Here is a 24,369-nt window from a genome sequence, read left to right on the forward strand (position 1 = left end):
TAAAATAATATTACATATAAACTCATTTTTTTAATTACATATTATTCAAAAAATCATTATATCGAAATATTTTTTTTTCTCAAAACATATTCGACCAATAGTGCAATTTTCTCCATATATTAGCCCTTGTTTGGACTTTGTTTTATTCAAAATGTATTTTTTTATATTTTTTTTTAACCATACATTTTTTAATAAAATAATATTATATATAAACTCTCTTTTTTAATCACACATTATTTAAAAAATCATTATATCGAAATATATTTTGTCTTTAAAAACATATTTTAATGGATTGATAGCAAATTGCCACCTGTAAACGTTTTCAAATGTGATATATCCCCTACTTGTTGAAATTGCAGAAAACTCCCATTTTTAAAACCTTTTGTGTGAAAACTCCCTATCTTTGAGATATATTAGATTTTCTGTTAAAAACAGTCAAAAATCTCAAAATTAAAAAGGAATAGTTGCAATTTCAGTACCCAAACATTTTAATTTTTTACATATTAAATCCAATTTTTTTATATGTGCAACCTACAATCCCAAATCTTTAACACTTTATTTTCCACCCACCCTACTTCGTTGTCTTCCCCAAAAATCCAATTGAGATTCAACATTAAGAAATGCCTTACCCATATGAAATAATTAAAAAAATGCTTTATGCAAATTAACTTCAAAATCTCTCCCCAAACCTACCCCTACCTCACCTACCCTCGTAAGCCCAAAAACCAAATCCACAACCATGCCATCACTATCGCCTACAGTCGCCTTCCCCACTCGGAAGGATATCGCCTCTCACCTTTACCTCAGATGATCGAATCATTCTCCTAATTAGCTCGTGGAATACGAATAAACTTTTTGGGTGAAACCAATGGCTCATCATCATTGAATGCCCTCATTTTTTGTTGGTTAATTTTGTTGGAAAAAATTGAATGTGCAGCTCATTTTTGACACAATTTCGATGGGACCCGTTGGTCAAATGTGAAATATCAAAGTTGATATGTATTCTCCTCTATGAGAACATCGATTTCATGTATTTATTTGCCAAAAATGAAGTTCGGGTAAATGAGAAATTGGAGTTCAAAGTTGGTCATTGGAAGTTGGTTTTGTGGGAAAAAATACATTTATCCCACATAGGAAAACCAAGGAAACTCAAACCACTTTATATATGGCTATGTTTTGGAGATGTGTAATCATGTGTAGCATAGAGGCTCTTTCCACATGCGCGCGCAGGGGGTGTAAATCACGAATCGAAATGGCTTTTGGACCTTAAACTTGGGTGCAGGCGCGACCTGCACACACGAATGTCGAACCGAAAAAGGCAAAAATGGCACCATCGGAGAGCACACGTTTTGCCAAATTTTTTTTTTTTTTTTTTTTGCCTTCTCTAATGACTTTTGAGTTTCTAAATTGAAAAAATTCCAATAGACTCCCAATGGTCACAATATTAATTGGCAATATGCCTATAAAAATGCTCATTCTCCAACAATGTAACACACTCGAAAATCTCACCTACATTATTGCATACACAGTTTTTTCTTTTATGCAGTTCTTGTGCAGTAAGGTCTCGTTCTTGTGGTGATATTGTTTAGATATTAGATCAGTTCGCCGGAATAGGACCGCGGTGCTCAGATTCTGCTTATTACCGTTGTATCCTGGGAGACAGCTGCTCGAACTGAACCTCCAGCACCTACGGTGAGGGGGCAAAACTGTCTTAAGGAAACTGTGCACGCACAGGCCTCGGTTTGAAATCTGCTGCAGTTTGTGTTTTCTTTCTACAAATTATTTTCGCATTACTATTTAATTCATGTAGTTTGTAGTTCCATAGTGTGCAGTTTCCAGACTTATCGTTTACAGTTCTATCCTGCAGTTAACTTATATTTCTGATTTTGCGTTGCTTAACTTTTTTTTCGGCCGTTTGAAAATTCTGAAATGGAATTTTTTTTTAATAAATTGAAATTATTTGCCTTGTGATTATTAATTTCAATAGTCGGCTATTGCAATTGAATAAAACTTATACAATTGGTTTTATCCACTAGCGACTTGTTTTCCTACAATTTTTTGGTGATCGCTTTACCTGTAATCTATATTATATTTGGTTTCATCAAAATTGTATTTTCCTCGAAGTTTATGGGTATTGGAAATTGGAAAGCAAAGGCACATTTTTTCAGGTAGCATTGCAAACTGAGTAAATTAGGGAGTTTTGATTCCATCCACGAGTGGCTTTTGCAACGAAAATGAAAAGTGTGGGAGCATTAAGCTGTGTATATCGACATACCTTGGCTTATCTTCACACTTTACATGCACACTCCGCAACTATTATGCAAATCTGAAAGCTAAAAATAGTGAAATCAACTCCAAGGATCCAAATTCTGTAGTTTACATTTGTTCTGAAAATATAGAAACCTTTACTGTAAAATAATTACATGAAATTGCAAAGGGTCTTTAAATCTTCGGCTAGAAATTCATTTGGGTTGTTAAAAAAAGGCAAGAACTAAGAGGAAGACGAGAAAGAAAATTGGTTGCCGAAATGATTCGAGGAAAAGAACAATTTGATGTTTTAACAGATTCACAATTCTCCAAAACTTTGATTTTAAACACAGGAATGATTGATTATTTTTTATTTTTGGGGAAGAAGATGAAGTAGCGTAGGTTGGGGTGGAAAATAAAGTTTTAAAGATTTGGGATTGTAGATGGCAGATATAAAAAATTTGAATATAAATTGTAAAAAAAATAAAAAGTTTGGATACTGAAATTACAATTATTCCTTTTTAATTTTGACATTTTTTACGCTTTTTAACAAAAAATCTAACATATCTTGAAGGTTTGGAAAATGCCATACATACAAACGTATAATTTATAGAATTTTTATAGAATACTTATATGAAATGGGCTCCATATGATTAAAATATTGTTAAAAAATCATCGCACCCCTCCCATGTGTGTGTTCTGACCCCTTGAAAGGAAGGCCTGTACCTGTAGCTTTGTGACTTTGTCCAAATGGTATGAAATTTTTCACCCAAAAGATTTCAAATAGGGAGTTTTTTGCGATTTTCAATGGATAAAATATATATTGCACGTGAAAATATTTATGGTTTTTTTTTCAGCTACTACTATTAATCGTATGTTAATGGAGCCCAAACATAAGCTTTTCACAATTCCGATTTCTCTCTACGTAAAAAAGGGAGATTTCGTGAATTAAAGTTGGTACAAAAAAATAAAAATAAAAATGACAAAATTTTACTCTATTTAGCAAATATTTTTTTCTGTCCATTTAACCGTATAGATATATCACGTCAGAAATCCTAGAATTTGTTCGCGCTCTCTTGCACCTTCTTAGATTATCGCGACAGTTTGGCCCCTTCATATTGAGCCGCGGTTTCTAGGGTTTTAGATTTAGGTCCTTAATCCCTTTTTCTGCAATTTGCGGTGGCATTAATATTTTGGATTTTTGTTAAAGAAAATATTTTGATTTTTGTTAGTTTCGCAGGCAAGAATATTATCTGAGTTTTGTGTTTAAGTAGAGGAAATTAAGATGGATGGATTTGGAGGTGGGGGCGGTATTGAAGAGTCCTCAAATCCTCAGAATCTTAAACTGTTTGGTACAAATGCTACAGGTTAGCTACTAGTTTCTACTTGTTAGTTTAGCCTTCGAGTTTAATTTGCATTATAAATCTGCTTCTGCGTATAACTCATGACTTCAATTCTCATGAGTTTTACCTTATTCTGTGGATGTTGGATTGGGTAAAAAATGGTTTTTATTATTTAGTTGATTCACGGATTTAACAATAAGATGTATATGGTTTGACCTGTTATTATAGCTTTGCTGGTTAATTTTTTAATTTTTAATTCTCTGTTGCATTAGACGTTCCGTGCGACCTTTTTGGCAGATTTAACACGTTAATGTAATTTTCAGAAGAATTTATTGGAATCAGAATGTGTTATTACCTTGCACTAGCCCTTCACACGTACAAGTTAATGCATGTGTTGCTACCTAAATATTAAATCTTCTTCGTGCCTGAGGAGACATGAATCATTTCAATCATATGGTTTAAAGCCTTTAAGAAATTGTTTGGAGAGGGACCACTTTTGCTTAATTTGTTTGGCTCTGCAGGAGATGCGAAATTTGATGCGTCACAGTATGCATTCTTCGATAACGATGTAGTCGAGGAAGTCGAGCTAGGGGGATTAGAAGATGAAGAGGGTGATCTCCCTCCGGCTGGACTTGATGATGAAGAGTTCCTTTTGGACAGAGAAGAGGTTCCTTTTTGAGTTTTTAAAATTTCTTGTTATTCACTTTTTCGATGATAATGCACGTTTGTCATTTCCTTCTTCCATAAGTTGAATTCACTAAAGTTCTGAGATAGAATAACTGCTTAAATAATTTCAATGGTGTTTTCTGAGGCTGTCCAAATTAGAAAGCACAACTGAATAATTAAGGACACTAAATGCACGATTTTGAATAATCATGCACCTCTACGCGCTATTTATATGTCCATGTTAAGGGTAGGTTTACTTGATAATCACGTGTTATTAAGTATGTCCTTTGATTATGAATACTTGAATGCTTGGGTTTTTTGCGCTTATGTTAATTTTGCCTTTTGCAGGGTGAAGCACTGGATTCTTTGTCTGAAATTGATGATCTAGCATGCACATTTTCACAGGTTAGTCTTCATATATTCAGAAAATTGTCGCTATAGTTCAATAAAGTAAAATTAGATTTTAATGTCTAATCTGATCCTTAGAGATGGCCTTTTAAATGTTTCCTAGACTGTGGTTTCCTCATAATCATTCCCTTCCCCAACTCTCTTTGGAAGGGTAGGGGGAGTTGACTTAATAAAGATATTGGTCTCCACGTTTAATCTTTGACTTTCCAATATATTTTTTTATTTCTTTTGTTAACTCATTATTGTGAACATTTTTTCTTTTTATATATTTTAATTTGCGGGATGACATTGATGTGGTAATTTATTGGTGGTACTTTCATGTGTTTAATATCCACCATGGTGCTTATATTCTGTTACTATTGGCTTATAATTAGCCTTTTTACCATTTTTAGATGAATTTGCTCATGAAATAGTAAATTAGCTTTTTAATCACCTACTGAATAGAAGCAATGTTATCTTATGCAATTTTTAATATCTTTTAATGTTTCTAATATACAGTTGAACAGAGGTGTTAGTGAGCCTGTTGGAGATCAGAGATCCAGAGGAAGTGAGTGCAGTAATATCAGATTATGCATGCCACCTGAGATTAATATATCCACTAGGGCCTTTTATGAATGCGTTTGTCAATGTTTCATTGAACTTCATCCTTCTGATCATGGATTTCTATTGTCTGATTATATTATTGGGCACTATAATCTTTACAGTCATAATATGGTTGAACTCAAACAAAGCTGTAATTGTGAATGCATTGATAGTGTTGTAGTTTTTTTAAACCCTATTTATTTGAGATAATTATTTTTCTTAGGTGTATTTTAACATCACTATTATGCAGAGGCTGTTGCTATTTGCATAGAAACCCATGGCTTGAAAAATTACTCTGCATGTTCACTGTTTAATTTTTTATTGGGACTAAAGCATCGATTCCCGCATCACGTGAGGCTTTCATTGGATGTCTCAAAGATGGGCCTTAAATGCTATTTTTGAGGCTTACATCTCAAAGCTAAACCTCAGGGTAACTAATTCGTTTTGTCTCTTTGTCTTGTCTTTTCTGGGCATTTATTACAAGCCTTAGCATTTAGGGCTATTTTTTACGGCCTAGAATTTATATTTTTATTTCTACCTAAACATGGAAGGAGAAGCGAAAGGGAAGACACTATTGCAAGTGGAGTATGATAAGAAAAATTGAGAAGGAACAAATAGCAACAAAGAGGATGATTGGAAATCAAATAATTTGAAGATTCTGTTAGTAGTGATGATCTAGGAGATTTTTGAGTTATTCTATTTCTAGTAGTAAATTATAATCATGTCACGCGATTTGAGAAATTATATTTTCTACTTTATTGAAATATTTTGAGTTTATTTGCAAGTTGGGCTTTAAGTTTTTAATTTGTTCTATTATTGTGATATTTTAACATGGTTTCTGGTTTATTATGATCACAATTTTGTAAGTTTACTTTTTTCATTATTTTATTGGTTAGTCATCGAGCTTACGCCTCAAAGCGAGGCTTATGCCTTGTGTCATAAAGGTAAAATGCCTCAATGTCCAATTATGCATTTTTAAACACTGCACGTTCACGTGTGGGGGCGTCATAGAAAATCAACTCTCTTACTTGATGATTCAGGCTGGACAGTGGGCAAGTTAGGAATTTAAGTTGGTAAAAGAAATGATATAACCAAGTATAGCTCATCTCGTTTTGTATTGCTAAGGGTTACTTGTCTATTTAGCCATATGAGCCAATATTGCCTAGACGTGAAAAATCAAGTTCACTCAATTAAGCTCCAATGACATCTGTTTTTACATAATACATATGTGCACATTAACATGCAAGCATAATCACATGCACATATTCATGAATTATGTAATTATAGATTCACAGGTATTCACATGATGACATGAAGTTCATCATCAGAATTCTTCAGAGAATGATATAGTTTCCAAAAGTTATGAAAATGAATTATTTTTTAGTTTCATAGTTTCAAAATAATTTTCTTGTGGGATAGATTTGATTTCCTGTAATCCCTGTGAGCCTACGCTACTGTTTTTTCTGCTGGTTTAACATTATCAGATTTGTAGCCATGATAGGATGATATTCTTTCTTAATTATTGTGTAATCCATTTTATGTATGAGGATTCCTGGTCCTCAACGTTTTAATTTCTTCTGCCTATTTACAAAAATTATTCTCTATACACTATAATTACTATGGTGGAATTGTACACTACTGGTTTTTCTTCGGGTTTAACATGATCAGATTTGTAGAGATGATAGGATCATATTCTTTCTTAATTATTGTGTAATCCATTTTATTTATGAGGATTTCTGGTCCTCGATGTTTTAATATCTTCTGCCTATTTATAACAATTATTCTCTTATACACTATAATTACTATGGTGGAATTGTTTCTGATGATGGAATTGAGTAATAATTTGATTCAAATCTCAAATATTGTTTAGGAAGCTCTTTATATATCAGCTTGAGCTCAAGCGTATGAAGCTTTAATATACTCTGAACTCATTTACCACCCTAGAAAATGAAAGCTATTCTCTACGGATATATGGTGCAGAATTGATGTGCAAATAATCCCATCCCAATATAAGTATCTTAACTTCCATTTGGTATTTTGCATAGTAATGTCAACTTCTAAAGCCAGATTGTTTTCTTAACTTCAGTTCTACTTTCCTAGCCTCCTAGGGGAATGGTTTCTGTTTGATTTTAAGTTGTGTCTCGGTATAATTACATGAGTATCCAAATGCTGTGACCATTGATTTTCACAAAGTTAAAGGTTTTGCATTTTCCAAGTAAACTTCAGTTTCAGCAAGAGAGTGGTAAATTTCATATCTTCTGAATCTTTAATGTTAATTATAGATGACTGAATAACGATGTTATGGAATAACGCCAGGGTCTTAAAAAGTAAATTGTGGTCTTCTAAAATTCATTAGCTTCTTCAATATTGCAGAGACTTATGTAGGAACAGCATATAGATAACTGTATAGGATATTTGAGTTAATTGCTAATGAATTAAGGATTTGATGTAAATTCTGATCATAACTTTGTATATGTGACCTAACGTCTTCGTGATCTAATCTTCTCTTACAGGAATATTAGATAAAGTACCATTGATTTCTGGGCCTTTAATTATGAATGTTGAGTAAATGAGATGTTAAACTTAGATTAATTTCGACATAATTGATTAGCAATGCCTCCTTAATGACCTTGTGTTTAATTAACATTTCTTAGCGTGTCAATAATAATTATTAAAGCCCTAATCAATCCCAAATAGAACCGAAAAGTCTGTAGCCTACCTGAACATGCGAGACACTCATGCTTGCCAATATTATTATTTCACAGTGACCTCTCCAGTCTTTATCCAAATGTTAAATAAATAACTTAAATGTGTTGTATTCTAGAATTTCAAGTCATTCTAATGTAGATTTGATTTTTTGTTAAGTCAACTTTGAGTAGTAGTAAAATTTACTAAATAATCACTCTAAAAATCAACTATTTGACCAATAAATGCCAATTGTGGTGATATATAATTTGGGCAGTGGAAGTAGATATTCGATTAATTGTTGATCAAGTATTTCTGTTTTTTCTTATGTTACCATGTGTACCAGGTTCATCTGCTGAGTGGGCGCAAGAGTCAGACTTTCCTAGGTGGTTTGATCAGAGTGCCTTTGATGCTGAAAGTGCTCGGGACAGTAAAGGATTGTCATCACAGCTATATTCCTCCCCTGCACAGCTTGTAGAATCCAAGTCTTTATACAGAGCTTCTTCATACCCCGAATCGCCACAGCAACACTCACATCAAAACCAAGAGCAAAAGCTACGTCAGCACTACTCCAGCGAACGAATTCTTATTCCAAAATCACCATTCACTTCATATCCTCCACCTGGAGGAAGATCCCAGCAAGCTTCACCAACCATCTCATCTATCCACCCTAATGTTCCATATGGCCCTGGTGGATATCAATTGCCAATTTCTTCTCTCAAACTTTCTCCTTTTGATAACGTGCAGATTCTTTCGAATGCCTTATCTAATGGGTCCCAATTTGGTGCAAATTTTCCTCAGTCAACCCAAGGGATCCTGGTTAATAATCAGCTTCAGAACCAATTGCTGAACCCAAGTAGTTTACATCCTGGAGATCGTTCTAGCTTGCCGCACAAGCTGTTGCAACAACAGTTACCCCATCCGCATGGGTTAATGCCTCCACAACCACCTTTGCAGCAGAACAGAATGCAGCACCCATTTCAGCCATCCTATGGCCATTTATCAGGGTTGCAGTCTCAACATTTTAATACCCTACATCCTCCATCACCACCCATGATGAACAACTACGACATGCTTGGGTTGGCTGAATTTAGAGATCAGAGAACTAAGTCAATGGTGAAAAATAGGCAAGGGTTTAATTATCCTCATCATGGTTCTGATTTTGGCAACCAGAGGAGTGATCATGGGTGGCCAAAGTTCAAATCCAAATATATGTCAACTGATGAAATTGAAAACATTCTCAGGATGCAGCTTGCTGCTACTCACAGTAATGATCCTTATGTTGATGACTACTACTATCAAGCTTGTCTGGCAAAGAAATCTGCTGGTGCAAAGTTGAAACATCATTTCTGCCCGACAATTTTGAAGGATAGTTCTTCCAGAGCTCATGCTAACGATGAGCCACACGCTTTTCTTCAGGTTGATGCTCTTGGGAGGATTTCTTTCTCTTCAATACACAGGCCACGCCCACTTCTTGAAGTTGACTGTCCAAATACATCTGGCAGTGCTAGTGCTGAACAACAAGCAGTTGAAAAGCCTTTGGATCAGGAGCCAATGCTTGTAGCTAGGGTAACTATTGAGGATTGCATTTGCTGCCTCCTTGAAGTTGACGATATTGACCGATTCCTACAGTTTAATCAGCTACAAGATGGTGGGTCCCAGTTGAGACATCGGAGACAGGTTCTGCTTGAAGGTTTAGCATCATCACTACAGCTTGTAGACCATCTTGGCAAAAATGGCCACACAGTGGATTTGGCTCCTGAAGATGATCTGGTGTTCTTAAGGTTAATTTCCCTTCCTAAGGGCCGGAAACTAATATCACGGTACCTTCAACTTCTTTCTCCTGGTGGTGAACTTGCTCGAGTAGTCTGCATGACCATCTTCCGTCATTTGAGATTCTTGTTTGGTGGACTTCCTTCTGATCCTGGTGCCTCCGAAACAACAGTAGAACTCACTAGGACTGTGTCATCTTGTGTTCGAGGTATGGAGCTTAAAGCTCTTGCTGCATGCCTTGCATCAGTGGTTTGTTCAGCAGAGCATCCGCCTCTACGTCCAGTTGGAAGTGCAGCTGGAGATGGAGCTTCTGTTTTACTTAAATCTGTTCTTGAGAGGGCAACTCAGCTTCTGATGGATCCTAATGCTTCTGGCAGCTGCAGTATGACTAACAGGATGTTTTGGCAGGCCTCTTTTGATGCATTCTTTGGCCTTCTCACAAAGCACTGCTTTAATAAATATGACTTTGTTATGCAATCTTTCCTCACACAGGCCTCCCCAGCTGTTATTGGGTCTGATGCAGCCACAGCAATCAGTAAAGAAATGCCTGTTGAACTCTTAAGTGCGAGTCTTCCCCACACAAGTGAGCAGCAAAAGAAACTGCTCTTGGAATTTGCACAGCGGTCCATGCCCATGCTGGGTCTTAGTAGCCAGGGTGGAGAAAGTGGTGGCTCGTGATTGTCTACTATGGTCTTATTGACATGGATTCACAAAATAGATTTGCCTTGGCAACTATTTAGGGTGTCAGTATTCTTGTCATGCTGACATTGGTGCTTTATTGGAAGATGTTTGTCAGCGCGTGAATGAAGCCTGATTACATGAAAGATACCGGTTTTTGCTATAAAAGTAAAACTAATCCTCTTAAGACACATTGACTGTGTATGTTTGTTAAAGTGTAATTGTGTGTGTTTCACTTTCTTTGACGGGAGCTTATTTTAATGCTCTGTTGTGCAATACTGGTAGGAGACTGTAGAGAGTACAAACGTACTGTTACAGAAAGCTTTCTGTTTCCCATGTAGGCTTTTATATTTCGATGGGGCTGGGAAGGAGTTTTTGTTTAAATGCATCGGATGGACATTGGGTTTTTATTTTTCTTTCTTGTCTTTTCATCTGTCCTATCTTTTTAAAAATGAGGGCCGTAGTTGAATAGTGGAAGTGGTAGAAATTTTGTTTCTGTTAGAATTTGATGATTTGTGATTCTTGTTTTAGGTTTACCTATCTACCAAGTTATATTTGCATCAGGTGTAGGCACAGCACTTCATGGGCCGAGGTTGCTGGCTGCATATTTGGGCTATGCAAACGGAGTAGGATTTATTCACCTTTTGCAATTGGTGGACGCAGGGTCTGTGCCTATGTTGATATCTGTCATCATTTTTATGTGAAATAGAGGTATTAATCTTATAGAGCCTTGCGATATTTGTTTTGGGGTGGCCTCTCTTCGATTAAATAACTTTGGCCTTGTGAACTAGTTTTATTGTGAAATGTGAAGTATGAGAAACCGTCAGTTACATGATTTACACAGAGCGAACCATTTCAATGGGATTGTCGAATGAATTAAACAGGCTACTTCCCTCTTGAGAGAGTCGAAATGAGGCAGAATGAACCATTTCAGTGAGATTGTCATTCTGTGCGTCAAGGCTCATGCTCACCCAGATTGCATAGACTACGGTATGAAGGGGCCATATGATTTGCTGCACAACATCCATTGGGTAAAGATGGCTGTAGTCTGGAGTATTTCCGCAGACAAGTATCTAGACGAACCCAAGCAAGATACAGGAACCCTATAAATTGTTCACGAAGGTCCTTAATGAGCCAAATTCAGCAAGCCAACAAAGCTCAATGTATAATTGCACTCGTCTGCATCCAAATTATCCCATAAAAAATTGCTACTTGTACAGGTTTTTTTGTACAAAATGTATTTATAGGTGCTGAGAAGGCATAATTTAATTGGTCTAACTTTGTTTTTTTGTTCAAAATCTAATGAAACCTTACTAGTTAACATTCCGTAAATCAGTCTGTAAAAATAGCGTATAAATGTACCATTTCTCTTGGAACTCTCTCTTATCCCATAGACAGCCGAAACTGGGATGAGGTGACTGATCGGAATAGAACCAATCGATAAGTTTAGCAAATTACTCCCAACTTAAGTGGAACTTGAACGTCAGCAACAAGAAATTCAACATTTAAGCTGAAATGAAAAGAAGGCTAAAGTTTCAGTGTCTAGAAACTAGATTCTGTTTATAATAACTAAAACGGGACCCTTTTTTCTACCCATAAATTTGACAAATAATTGTGACCTTTAAAATAAGTCAATCTAACTTTTGGAGTTCGTTTGATTGCAAAGATGTAATTAAATTGAATTGAAAACGAATTTCAAGAAATTGAATTGTCTAGAAATTGTTTGCCTGAGAATTGTAAATTATTGTGTTTGATTGGGATAATTTTTCATGTGGAAAATGTTGAAATAAAAGTGTTTTTGATCTCCGTTTGACTTTGTTTTATATGAAAATTGTCAATTAAAATGATAGATTTTACTGATATTGGAGATGAAATTTGTTTCCATTGACAACACACAAAAACAAAAATTTCAAGAAAATCATCTATCTTTTGATGTTCGTTTGACTTTATTTTATATGAAAGTTGTTATTTAAAGGGAAATATTTTTTTACAATAATTCCTAGAATTTGTTTCCTTTAAAAAAAAAATAATCGAAAAAAAGTGTTACAGTAACCGAGAATTCCAATTCTCGCCAATTTTGGTGAGAATTGGAATTCAAGAAAAATATGGAAATTAGCTTAGGTGGCATAAAAGATGGAATTCGAATTTTAAGAAAAAATTTGCCAATCAAACAAAAAAAAATTGGAAAGATGGAATTTGATTTCCATTTTCCATGGAATTGGGGTGTAATCAAACATACCCTTAATAACTTATGGATTTCAAGTAATTATAATAAACTTTAATGTGATTTTAGTGAAATACATAGACAATTAATTTAACTTATATTAAAGGTCACGATTATTTGTCAAATAACCTTGTCAAATTTATGTGTAAGAGAAACAATACCATAACTTAAATAGTCAAACCATAGTTGAATCCACTGTAAGCCATAAGGATTTTGATATACATACATCACTTTTGCCACCTTGTTGATGGAAAAGTGTGTTGACAAAATTTTATCAACCATGCTACTCGTACAATGCATGAGTTGGCAAACCTCACATCTATCTTTTTAAAAAATTGTTTTTAAAAATCAGTGATTAAAATTTTTCAAATACACTAGTTGTCAATCAAGTTGGGTAGACACATGGCTTTATTCAAATTTTATTGGACAAAAAAAAAGTTTTTTTTTTTTTTTTTTTTTTTTTTTCCACAACCGATAAATGGCAAAATGCCACAAGACATTCTATCAAAAAAACCGTCAAATAGGATGTGCATCAAATATAGTTGAAATCAAAATGATGGGAGAACATATGAACAAGTAAAAACTACCGTACAATTACAAGTACAATTACCATCGCCAGTCACTAGAATCAAAGGGCGACATATTGTGTATGTACTGAAAATGAATGATGATATGTGCTCAGAGCAGTATTGTTGAGCTCATAACTCCGTTCTAAGGCCTCAGATGAATAAAAGGTGTAGGCTAAGAAAATGTATTAAGCCTACCACTCAGTATAAGAAAAGTTGTGTCACTAATACCATGCAGTGCACGAGTCAAACTTTAATTTTAACCACACATTTCGTAAATCTTACTACCCGTTTATCCTCTACTTACTTAAAGCAATCTATAATTTCAACCACTTATAATTTCTCCCAAACAATCACAAATGGGCACCACCTTACATTCCATATCATCTAGCAATCCGCGGGAGCTCATCAGAGAAACTTTTGCATATTTGAAATACTTTAATTTTAACCACATTACGTAAAAGCCACTACACATTTACCCCCCTAAAAATTATAATTTTAACACACAAAATTTCTCCCAAGCACCAATGCACTCAACCTTTCACTCCATTGCGTTTCATCTAGCAACCCGTGGGGGCTCATCATAGACCAATTTTTGCATATTCAAAACAATATATACATACATTATTACATACTTCAAAAAATAAAAACAATTAAAACATATTATTGAAAACAACAACTCCAATATGAAAATTAACACAAAAAAAAGACAATTCAATACCACAAATTACAAGAAAAATGTTCAAAGATTGCTAGTTGATGACTACAATGACGATAAATAAATAATGGAGGACAAGAGATGGGGAGGAATAACAAAATATTGAATTAACAGTTAACATAATCCAGCTTGTAAAAATGCTTCATCATACATGTTTTACTTGCCAATAAACTCAAAATCCTGTTTGGTTCCGATAAAGAATGATGATAAAAATAAACTTTGACATCTTTTAAGAGTGTAATGCAATCACAACATAGAAGCAGAATTTTAAAACTGAAACAAAAATCCATAAAGTATAGAAAAATAAGCGAAGACTAGATAGAATAGGTTCAATACAAGTCTCATAATCTGTTTAGATTCGAAATGATAATGCAAAACAATCCTTAATTATAAGCTAAAACACTTCAGTAAGAACATAATCGAAAACAAGACAACTCCATATTTCTACAGAACTTCCTTCCATTCATCCGAAAAACCAAGGCCAATGAAGAAGAGGCTGGTCCATGCAAAAGGACCCACTCAGGTATCCTAGTCCAAACTTCTACTTGGATCTTTGTCTCATCTTTCGGCGCTTCCTCTTCAACCTCCTCATACGCTTCTTCTTCCACTGTAAAATGCACGAGAATGTAACTTAACAAGATTAAACTTAAAAGACAGTATGGTGCATAGGCAGCGCATACTCAGGAGAATTTTGTTTTCAAGCCAAAATTATCAATGCATTAGCAATCACGTTTGGACATCCTTTTAGGGCCTCTAGATTTAAGAACCAACATTCTCTCACCTTCCAAGTCAAGTGAAACCCTAACCCCTTTTCGTTTTCTCAATTTTTCATAAATAAACGTAGGTAAATGCAGCAATATCCACAGTTTAACAAGTAACATCTGTTGATTTGTTCATCCAACATCTTAATATGAACATAGTCGAAATTAGGTTTGCATAGTCGAACACAGGTAAAAAGCTTAGGTCTTTACACGTATTTGGCACGACAAGGTAATCTAATAAGGAAAAACTAGAAGTATGAAAGCGTAAGAAATTTTCATCACTATTTAAGAGCATAGAATTACAAACGCAACATTTCAGTATAGAGAACGCATAAAAATCATTCATAGAAGATAAGGATGATCGTGAAACAAGTAAATATCAATCACAACACGAATCAAAACAGGGCTGTATTAAAAAATTAAAATTGAATTAAGCTAAATCAATGAAGTTGTGCTAACCTTAGCCCTCATGTCGGCCCAAAATCTTCACGGAGTTAATATGTCTATCAATTCGTTTAGGAGCCGCCGCCGAATTGTTTGGATGAAATGAAATGGGTTGAGCGGCCACTGGTTCGATATTTATAGGAGGCTAACGCAACCCTACATAGGGGTCTTTTAGTCATTTAATAATTTTGTTTTCTTTTTCTTGTTCATTAATTTCATTTTTCACGCAGCACAAACAAAGCAGATACAAAACAAATTTCTTTGCTTTGCTCTATTCTCTTCCGTTGTCAAATTTGATTCACCACTCTCAAAAGTTGTTTATGATAATTGATTTTAATTTAAGAGCTTGTTTGACATGAATTTTTCTTTAACATATTTTTCAACTATATATTTCATTGAACACATAACTTTTATTCTCTTTTTTAATCATGTATTCTAAACAAAATTATTTTTCACTTACAAATTTGTGCCAAACAATCGCTAGATATGAAAAAATATATACACGTGAGAGTTTCATTGAGCATGCCAAAAGTTGAGTAATATCCAACCTATAGACTACATAAACAAACGCATAAAATAAAGCAATCAACTTTACCCATAATGAAAGTATAAATCATATCTTTCTTGCTCTATTTTGAGTAATGCTATTCTTACCACTAGTGAAAAATATCATATTTGTTCAGTTTTAGATAGTATGTCGTGTTTGGACTTTGCAAATATGCAGAATCCCAAATCTAACTCTTTCTATTGCCAAACATATTCTCAACTAACATTGCTGTATGTACAAAAGTTGATTCACAGAATTTACACAGGAGAGGTATGTGACAGTTTTTTGTGAAAGATGACCGACCAACAAAAAATGAACAACACAGATGCCGTAAAAATTCTGTGAAGACAACCCTCTACACTTAGAATTGTTCTTTCTAAATAGGTTCACACTCGTAAGAATCAGGAACACGGAATCTTTCTACTTAGACCGCCTGTCCAACACAACCCTCAACCTGACCCCTGTATCTCAACTTAGTCTTACAACCCTAGTCCATTTTCTTTCTATTCCTACCTTTTAATTCAGTTCCTATCAATGTAAAGCAGCAATCATGTTTGATGAAAATCATTATTGAGAAACATTCACCAATGAAGACTCACAAAACGTTCTCAAGGTTGACAGTTAAAAAAGAAAAAAAAGACTTTGAGAACGAGATTAAATCGGTGGCACAAGTCGGTGTCCTTTTTGATTTCATCCATAATAAATGATTTTATTAGAATTGAATCCATCTCTAATTGCCAAGAACTCACTGGAGGTAACCTTACCATCCCTTTATAGTAATTTTTGACAGCCATTACTTGTTTCCAATTCACATGTTTTATATTTGTTGACATCAAAATTCAATGAGACACATGGCTAATAGACTCTCGGCTACTTCTCATCCACCTGGCATCACCCGCACGCTAGAACACACCTTTAGGGTGCAAAGATCATCGACCAAGAAAAATGTTAAACTTCAACGATCAAATATCCTGTTTTGTTTTTGTTGCCTTGCATGTTTCGATTATTTGACTTGCGCATGCTGCATATCCATTTGATTAAATATTAATATTTATATCTCTCTCATTATTATTCTTTTATAAATCACATTTTATTTAATATTATATAAAGTTTATTAAAGTTAATATTTTAATTACATTCACTACACAATAATATTTTTACTAAAATTTATTTATTTTTAAACATTATTATCTGTAATTTCTAAAATAGATCTTAAAAAATTTACAAACAGATCTTCAGATAAATAACCACCTATTAAAAACTTAAAACTGGACCAATTAGCCATATTCTTTCTCAATTACTGAGCTTTGTGTCATCCGTAAGTTAAGAGGGGTTTACAAATTATAGTTCTCGTAAATTTTTTGCTTTGTTGGGTATTAACTACTGATTTAACGACAAATTCAAGAGAAACTAGACTTCCCAAGATTGTAAGGCTCATCTTTCTTAGATCTGAATTATTCGGCGCGTGAATGTATTTAACTCCTTTTTTCTTGAGAAATTTAAATTAACTACATAGCTACCCAATCGATGTGTCAAAAAAAAAAAAAGGTGAACTGTCCCTAGCTTCTGAGCAGCTTGAAGCGACTCACCTAACATCCATCAAAGAAAGAGAAAGAAAAGTAAGTAATAATAAGCCTCATTTATTCGAAGAATTAGAAATAATCGTAACATTGAAATCTCAACCACCGTTAATTTATATGAGGATATAAACATAACCCCAGTTTTTGTAATGATAAAGCTATATAATTTACTTGCACTGATTAAGGAATTGAGTATGAAATAAAACCGTAGAATGGAAAGATTCATTGCAATTAAGGAGACTTAAGTGAGTTTAGTTGATCGTCTTTGCATAACAAAAGCATGACATTTGAAAGCCTAAAGTTTGATCCCACTTATTCCTCCTTGTGTTGTGAAATGGTCCCAACATATCTTAATTAAACGTGTCGATTAATTACTGGACTAATTTTCAGTTCTCAATTCCTAATTACGTCAGTAATCACCTCCTTCGCAATTAGGGAACAACCTCAGTGTTCTGGTATTTAGCTGAGGTGGCACGATATGATAGGCTATAGTTTATACCTGAGGCATGTGACACTAGTATAGTACAGTGGTCTCGTATGTATACGATAACAAAGATGGGCAAAGGTATGCCAACTTTATGCACATAAACTGCTGATATTGAGTTCTCTATTTCGTACAATGCTCTTCTTCTCATCCAAAAGTCTACAAATTAAGTGATTATTGATCTTAATTAAACAAATGGAGAGCACCGATTCATCGACCGTGTCGCAGCAGCCGCAGCTGCCACCGGGTTTTTGATTCCACCCGACCGATGAAGAACTTGTTGTCCACTACCTTAAGAAAAAGATTGCCTCATCTCCTCTTCCGGTTGCTATAATAGCCGATGTTGATCTTTACAAATTTGATCCATGGGAACTCCCAGGTAACATATAGAGTTCACTAGATGATGTACAGTCAGTATGTTAAACTATCTCGTTTAAAAGCTTTAAAGACCTTGCATGGTTGTTGATTTATCAGCCAAGGCCGTGTTTGGGGAACAAGAATGGTACTTTTTTAGTCCCAGAGACAGGAAGTATCCTAATGGAACTGGGCCGAATAGAGCTGCAACTTCTGGATATTGGAAGGCTACCGGGACCGATAAGCCTGTGCTGACGGCTGGAGGGACCGAGAAAGTTGGGGTTAAGAAGGCATTAGTTTTCTATGGAGGAAAGCCACCTAAGGGTATCAAAACTAATTGGATCATGCACGAATATAGGCTTATTGAGAACATGAAACAGAATAAAAAGCCTCATGGCTGTGGTGTAGGCAACAAAAATGCCTCTTTAAGGGTCCGTAAGTCGTACTTACCTTTTCCTCGATCAACATAGTGTTGTTTCGATGTTTTTCTTGTTGATTTTTGGTTTGTGTTAATTAAATTATCCAGCTTGACGATTGGGTTTTGTGTCGGATATACAAGAAGAACAACACGAATTGGCGTATGGAGCAAGACGATATAATTGGATCGATAACACCTTCAATGGCATCGGCGTCTGCTAGCCAACAAAGCCTCCAGGGTCCAAATTATAGCGTATTTCTCGAAAATGAACACAATTTGTTAGAGGAAATGATTGTTAGAGATAACTCAATGAATGATGAAGTTGGTATTAACAAGCGGATGCTTCCTACTCTATATTGGAACAACGATGTTAGCCTGAATTCTCCTCCTTCAAAGAGATTTCTTGCAGTGAATTTCGATGAAACCGGCTCTATTGCTACCATCCTTAGCCAACTTCCACAGACTCGTTTATTGAATCAACAAGCAATGCTAAGCTCTATTGGTCCAGTTTCTGGTTTGAATTGGTATAATAAGTAGATCGCTTGTATATATAGACTACTTTTAAGTTATTCCGATATGGAAAAAGATGGAGCTACAGGAGCCTGGTTCACAAGCCCCTGCCAGATGAGAGAGGAGGTAGAGGTGGGCTCCACCTATATTTTTAAATTGCTGTGGGACCCGACCCCCTACAGTGAGGGGGTCTGTACAACTTCTGTGAACCGAGCTCTGTACATGGAGCTCGGTCCTTCCGATATACACTCATCTTGAAAAATTATTGTGGTAACTAAAAGTTGATTATAATCTTAAATATATTTTAATTATTTATATAGTATTTTCAATATTTTCTTGATTGGGGTTTCATTTTAAAATACATCACGTTAAAAGAAACAGTCAAGTCCTTATATATTGCATATTTAATTATTTATTTCATAGTTATTAGTTGATGATAGTTACCCTTGATGACATGTCCTTAGAAGAATGGTGGCTTTGAGTTTTACTTGGACCAAATTGCTCCTCTAAGCTTAATAAACCCTACTACCATATCAAATGCATGTTGAAAAGTGATTTTATTCGGTTTAAATTACAAATAAATAGAAATTAGTGGTGAATAATGAGTAGTACTTGTAGGTCCTATAGAATGTGTGGATATAAAATAAGTTTGATCGATTTTAAATTTCCAAATTAACTAAGGAAAAAATTGTAGCAGTGGTCCCTAACGTTTTTATTTTTTGCAAACTCTGTCCCAACCTTCATTTTGCACCAGTGTAGGTTTCTAACCTTTCATAAATATGTACCCGAAGTCCATCTGGAAGGAAACCGTTTAAAACACCGTCAATTGACCGGAAAAATTAAGGAGTCAACATCCAATAAAACCGACAAAAAAGATATCAACATCCAAATGAGTGGTGGTAACTAAATGAGTAGTACTTATAGGTCTTACATAATGTGTAGATATAAAATAGGTTTGATCGATTTTATATTTCCAAATTAAATAAGCGCCAAACAAATATTTTCATTTTAAAATGTTAATACTGTTAAGAGGAAAGTTTTAGAGCACATATGTTTTATATTTATATCATGTTTATTCGATATAGTATTTTGACCTCGAACATATTTGGGCAATGGAAATGGTAAAATAGATGGTTAATTATGCTAATGGTTGTTACCGTTTTAAGTAACTACTTAAATGACACAAAAGTAGCTTTCTTACTATAATAATTATTCCAATTTCCAATAGTTACACTAACAATCACTCGATGAAAAACACATCGAAGTAAAATACATGACATCATTTTATGCCAACGTGTCATCAAACAACATCACACAAAGTCAACAAAAATCACTATTAAAAAAACGTGGTTACATCAATTTAAGCCTAAAAAATATACGAAAACTAAAGTTGTATTACATTTTCTCTCATCAATTTATTGATTTGACATAATAAAAAAAAATTAAAAAAAGAACATTGTTTGGTGATAAGTTTGGCATTAATGCCGCTAGGAAGGATTTAACGCTAAACTTTTAACCGATTGACCATTAGTTTAATATTTAGAAACATGGGCTATTACGGTGAGAAAATAAACTTCAGTTATCATCGATATTATTACTTAAAACTTCAGGGATCATTAATGTAATTAATTTAAAAGCATATTTAGCAATTTAGAGAATATCTATAAATTTAGAGAGTAAAATTTTTTAAGCACTCCAATAGCGTCTTTATCTTTAATACTTAATTTTATTACTTTCAAAAAATAGTTATAATTTTTTCATGTCTTTAATTTTCCCTGACTTCCCTGAAAATTGAAATACTATGAACGCATTTAATCATAAAGAGTGGATTTGAATAATTTCTTATAACGTAATTTTAAGAGTCGATTCTTTAAAATGAAGAGGATCTTATCTTTAAAAAGTTTTCTGAAGATGCTCTAAGAGAAGATTACGACCATGGTGTCCCTTTTCTAGCCGAACAAAAAGACGCCGTAGTTACATGGCCAAGTGTACTCTAATACCACCAGTAGTTGTGTTACGTTCGACCAAGAGCAACCTCACAAATGACAATGTTTTATTTGCTCTTAAACAACACAACTTTATGATCGTTAATCCTTTTCATTTTTTGAGGAAAGAGTACAAAAGAACTTCAACACACTTCACAGGTGCTTTCTTAATATAGTAAATAGATAATGTGACGATGCATTATGCACTAATTCATTCTCTTGTCCCTCGTGAAAGAAGCTTTTACGTGCAAACCTCAAAATTTGTCTCATCTTTATTTTGCACGCGTAAGGATATGTTCATGCATACATTTTTCTGAAAAAGTAATAAAATGGGTAGGGTTAGTCCCATTGAATGTCATTAAACTTTTACCAAGTTGCAATTAGGCCACAGTTTTAATCAGTGATATAATGTTAATTAACTTTAGTGACCTTAGGCCATGTTTGAGCCACATTTTTTTTCAAAAAATAAATAAATTCTTAAACAGTAATTTGACATCATTTCAATCACACATTCTTCAATATAATAATATTACATGCAAATTCAAAACTTTTCTTTATTTTTTAGCCACACATTCTCCATCAATACACTATTCAAAAATTCATTCTAAGGAAAATAATGTGGCTCAAACAAGGACTAAAGAAGTTAAAAATATTGATCAACTTAAAATTTGCGTTGAACATGCCCTAGATTGTCTTATCTTGAATAGTGGATGGGATAGGGATAGAATTCTCCAAACCTGTCTTGTATTTTATTTTTATCTTTTTCAATATAATTTTTATATTTAAAAATACAAATAATTTTAAGATTAAATATACATAATTATTCAAACAGAGCAGTAAATGGGAATATTTTTATATCCTTATCTCGTTGCCATTCCTTAACATGTTCAATAAACAATGTGCAGGGTGCACCTACCAAGTAAGTTGCGAGAAACAACAATTGGGATATTGTCCGCCTGTTGATATTCATGAAAAACCATTACAAATACTATGGTGTTATAGGATTACAACTAATGAAGTCAATGCAACTATGGTAAAATTTTAGTGATCAGATTACAACTAGGGTGAAAGTTCAGTGACCTTCACTGTTGTTAATCTGCTAATTGTGATGAACTCGTTGACATTTCTTTAGTTTTGACGGACTTGTTAGCTAATTTTGGTATACACATTAATGAAATCCAAATGGAGTAATTTTATTGCTTTTAAATTAATGTTTAGCAGCCTTAATGGTTCAAATTGAAGTTTAGTGACCTGATTCCAACTCGAATGAAAACTTCAGTGATCTCCAGTGTAATTAACCCCCCCCCCCCTTATTTTATAACCACTATATATACGCTGCATGTTTTATTCATAGAAAAGATTAAACATAATACAAATTCAGAAAGGAATTCGGCCTGATCTCCAACTAAAGGCGTAATGAAATAAACTTACCTTGTTCAGAGAATGAGAGCACACGATAAAAGTTAAAGAAACTCCACGTTATTTGTAATAGCCATATTCATTGTCATCATACGTCGAATTTAGTGTCTTTCTGACTCCTAAATATTTTTAGAGATTTCATAAATTTATGATCGTACCTAAGTGATACAATGTTAAACCAGCTTGATTTATAAATTTTGAACCTATCTAAAATTTTAACATGCTAATTAGAGGCGATTTATTTATTTATTTAAATTTTGTGTTAACAATATCAAAAGTCAAAACAGACGAATTTCAAACAAAAATAAAGTTTATGCAGATATGAATTGTTTATGAACGAATAGTGACAGCACACATTTAAGAGAAAATTAGGCTGGGGCCTGTTTATGTTCTTTGAAACTGAAAAATCAGGCCTGTGAATCTCTCTTCCAATCAATGTAAAATCCCTAATTCTTCATGCTTCCGTGATTCATTAGTTATTTTCTTTTATAGTCCATCTACATCTTCTCCATCAAACACAAATATCTCATGAATAATTTTGCTACGTCTAAGTGAAATTGCGTTTGAAATTGTCACACTCGAATATCTATGAAATGTGTGACATTTGAACGTGTGATTGGATATGCCTCCTATAACATGTGACATTGGAATTCAAAATTGAGTTTGACTTCTGATTTATAGTTGCAACCTAGGTTGATATTCATGTATTCGTGTGTTACTAAAAGGGGATGAATGAAGAAATTATGTTCGTTTTGCAATGACTGAAATGATTATCTCGACCTGTTGACACATAAAAATTCAGCCCAAATCGAACAGCCCAAGGAATGAAGTCCAATTGGAGAATTCCCAAATCAGATAGCCCAAAGAACGAAGCCCAATTGAACAAATCAAGATGAAGGCCCAAATAAGGAGGCCCAAAACGCGGTAACGCCATCGCTCAAGTTTGCAAGTCGCCCAGAATCTGAGCGAATGGAGTGTCATACAGTTGCCCAGAACTGTTACTCTATTCTCGCCCAAACCTTCAAGTCGTTCAAGGTCTTAACAAACATAAAGTATCGTGGTTATCAAGAAGTGCAGTTATCAAAGCAGTTATTAAAGCAGCCCTATCACGTTCCACGATTCAAGGAATTCAATCGAAAGCGGTTGAACGATGAAGAGTAATGACAGCAGTTAAAAAAGGCAGTTTTCATGACAAGTTGGCCATTACGAAGGAAGTTGGCAGTTATAGGACGATCAAGCAGTTTTTAGGGCGGTTGATCACAAAGAGATCGTCCATGAAATATAAAAGGAAGGAAAGACATAGAGGCAAGGACCGAATCCAAAACTCTCGAACAGAGAACATGTAATTTTCATTTCCTTAGTTTTTAGATTTAAACACTTTTCTTTCAGTAACTCGTGTGCTTGCGCCCCTTGGAGGCACATTGTTTTTAATTTCCAATTGTAAAGTCATCGCCAATAAAAGAACACCCCTTTTTGGGATTTTGTCTCAAGAGGTTTGTCCCTTACACAATCGTCTGATCCTTTTTAATTGTTAGCATCTAACCCGCGCGAAACAATTTGGCACGCCCAATGGGATAGTGGTGTTAGGTGTTGAAAGTACAAAAGGGAAAACAATATGCCTCAGAGATCCGATAAGGAAGCAGCAAGTCAGGGAGGAATCCAGTCTGTGATCGAGCGATATGAGGAACAGCATGCCTCTCCACGAACAGATGGATAGAATCAGAGCAGTAACAGTTATTACGAACCAATGACGGAGTTGAGTCCTCGAACCATGCGTGCATTACTTGGAGAACTCACGCAAGACGTCGTTGAACAGGTAAATCTTCGAAGTATTCATAATATGGAAAGATTTACGCAAAATGGGAATGTACACTATGACAACATGGCCAAACAACTAAAGACGTTGAACGAAACAATGAATAAGTTAGTAGGCCAAATATGTCAACCGGCTATACCTCTTACAAATCACTTTCAAAC

General features: G+C 34.4%; 2 protein-coding genes, 1 long non-coding RNA gene and 1 pseudogene across 5 annotated transcripts; 3 read left to right on the forward strand and 1 right to left on the reverse strand.

Moving 5' to 3' along the window:
* The first annotated feature begins 3,138 nt into the window (after positions 1 to 3,138).
* On the forward strand, positions 3,139 to 10,798 carry LOC111373500 (protein PAT1 homolog 1-like). 3 transcript variants are annotated; one of them, XM_022996031.1, is made up of 6 exons: positions 3,139 to 3,397; positions 3,488 to 3,614; positions 4,112 to 4,257; positions 4,605 to 4,661; positions 5,163 to 5,211; positions 8,278 to 10,798. In XM_022996031.1, the coding sequence occupies exons 2-6, from the start codon at positions 3,533 to 3,535 to the stop codon at positions 10,380 to 10,382; spliced, it is 2,439 nt and encodes an 812-aa protein (XP_022851799.1). In that variant the 5' UTR covers positions 3,139 to 3,397; positions 3,488 to 3,532; the 3' UTR covers positions 10,383 to 10,798. The 3 variants fall into 3 exon arrangements, with proteins under 3 accessions (XP_022851799.1, XP_022851798.1, XP_022851800.1); XM_022996030.1 differs by having other exon boundaries at positions 3,139 to 3,614; XM_022996032.1 differs by lacking the exons at positions 3,139 to 3,397; positions 3,488 to 3,614; positions 5,163 to 5,211 and having other exon boundaries at positions 4,133 to 4,257.
* Positions 10,799 to 14,179: 3,381 nt separating this feature from the next.
* On the reverse strand, positions 14,180 to 15,226 carry LOC111373501. Its single transcript, XR_002698952.1, has 2 exons — positions 15,111 to 15,226; positions 14,180 to 14,497 (listed from the first exon to the last, which is right to left on the reverse strand). It is a non-coding gene; the product is annotated as an uncharacterized LOC111373501 (long non-coding RNA).
* Positions 15,227 to 17,822: 2,596 nt separating this feature from the next.
* LOC111373479 lies at positions 17,823 to 18,541 on the forward strand (annotated as a pseudogene).
* Positions 18,542 to 18,633: 92 nt separating this feature from the next.
* LOC111373478 lies at positions 18,634 to 19,015 on the forward strand. The gene has a single exon (XM_022996014.1). The coding sequence runs from the start codon at positions 18,641 to 18,643 to the stop codon at positions 19,013 to 19,015; it is 375 nt and encodes a 124-aa protein (XP_022851782.1). The 5' UTR covers positions 18,634 to 18,640.
* Positions 19,016 to 24,369: the final 5,354 nt, after the last annotated feature.

Source organism: Olea europaea, unplaced genomic scaffold (genome assembly GCF_002742605.1).
Source record: "Olea europaea var. sylvestris unplaced genomic scaffold, O_europaea_v1 scaffold1137, whole genome shotgun sequence".
Lineage (NCBI taxonomy): Eukaryota > Viridiplantae > Streptophyta > Magnoliopsida > Lamiales > Oleaceae > Olea > Olea europaea.

Coding starts and splice junctions, on each gene's coding strand:
- LOC111373500 (XM_022996030.1), top strand. CDS start 3,533: ATGGATGGATTTGGAGGTGGGGGCGGTATTGAAGAGTCCTCAAATCCT. Junction 4,662..5,162: donor TAGCATGCACATTTTCACAG/GTTAGTCTTCAT, acceptor TCTAATATACAG/TTGAACAGAGGTGTTAGTGA. Junction 5,212..8,277: donor AGATCAGAGATCCAGAGGAA/GTGAGTGCAGTA, acceptor CATGTGTACCAG/GTTCATCTGCTGAGTGGGCG.
- LOC111373478 (XM_022996014.1), top strand. CDS start 18,641: ATGGAGCAAGACGATATAATTGGATCGATAACACCTTCAATGGCATCG.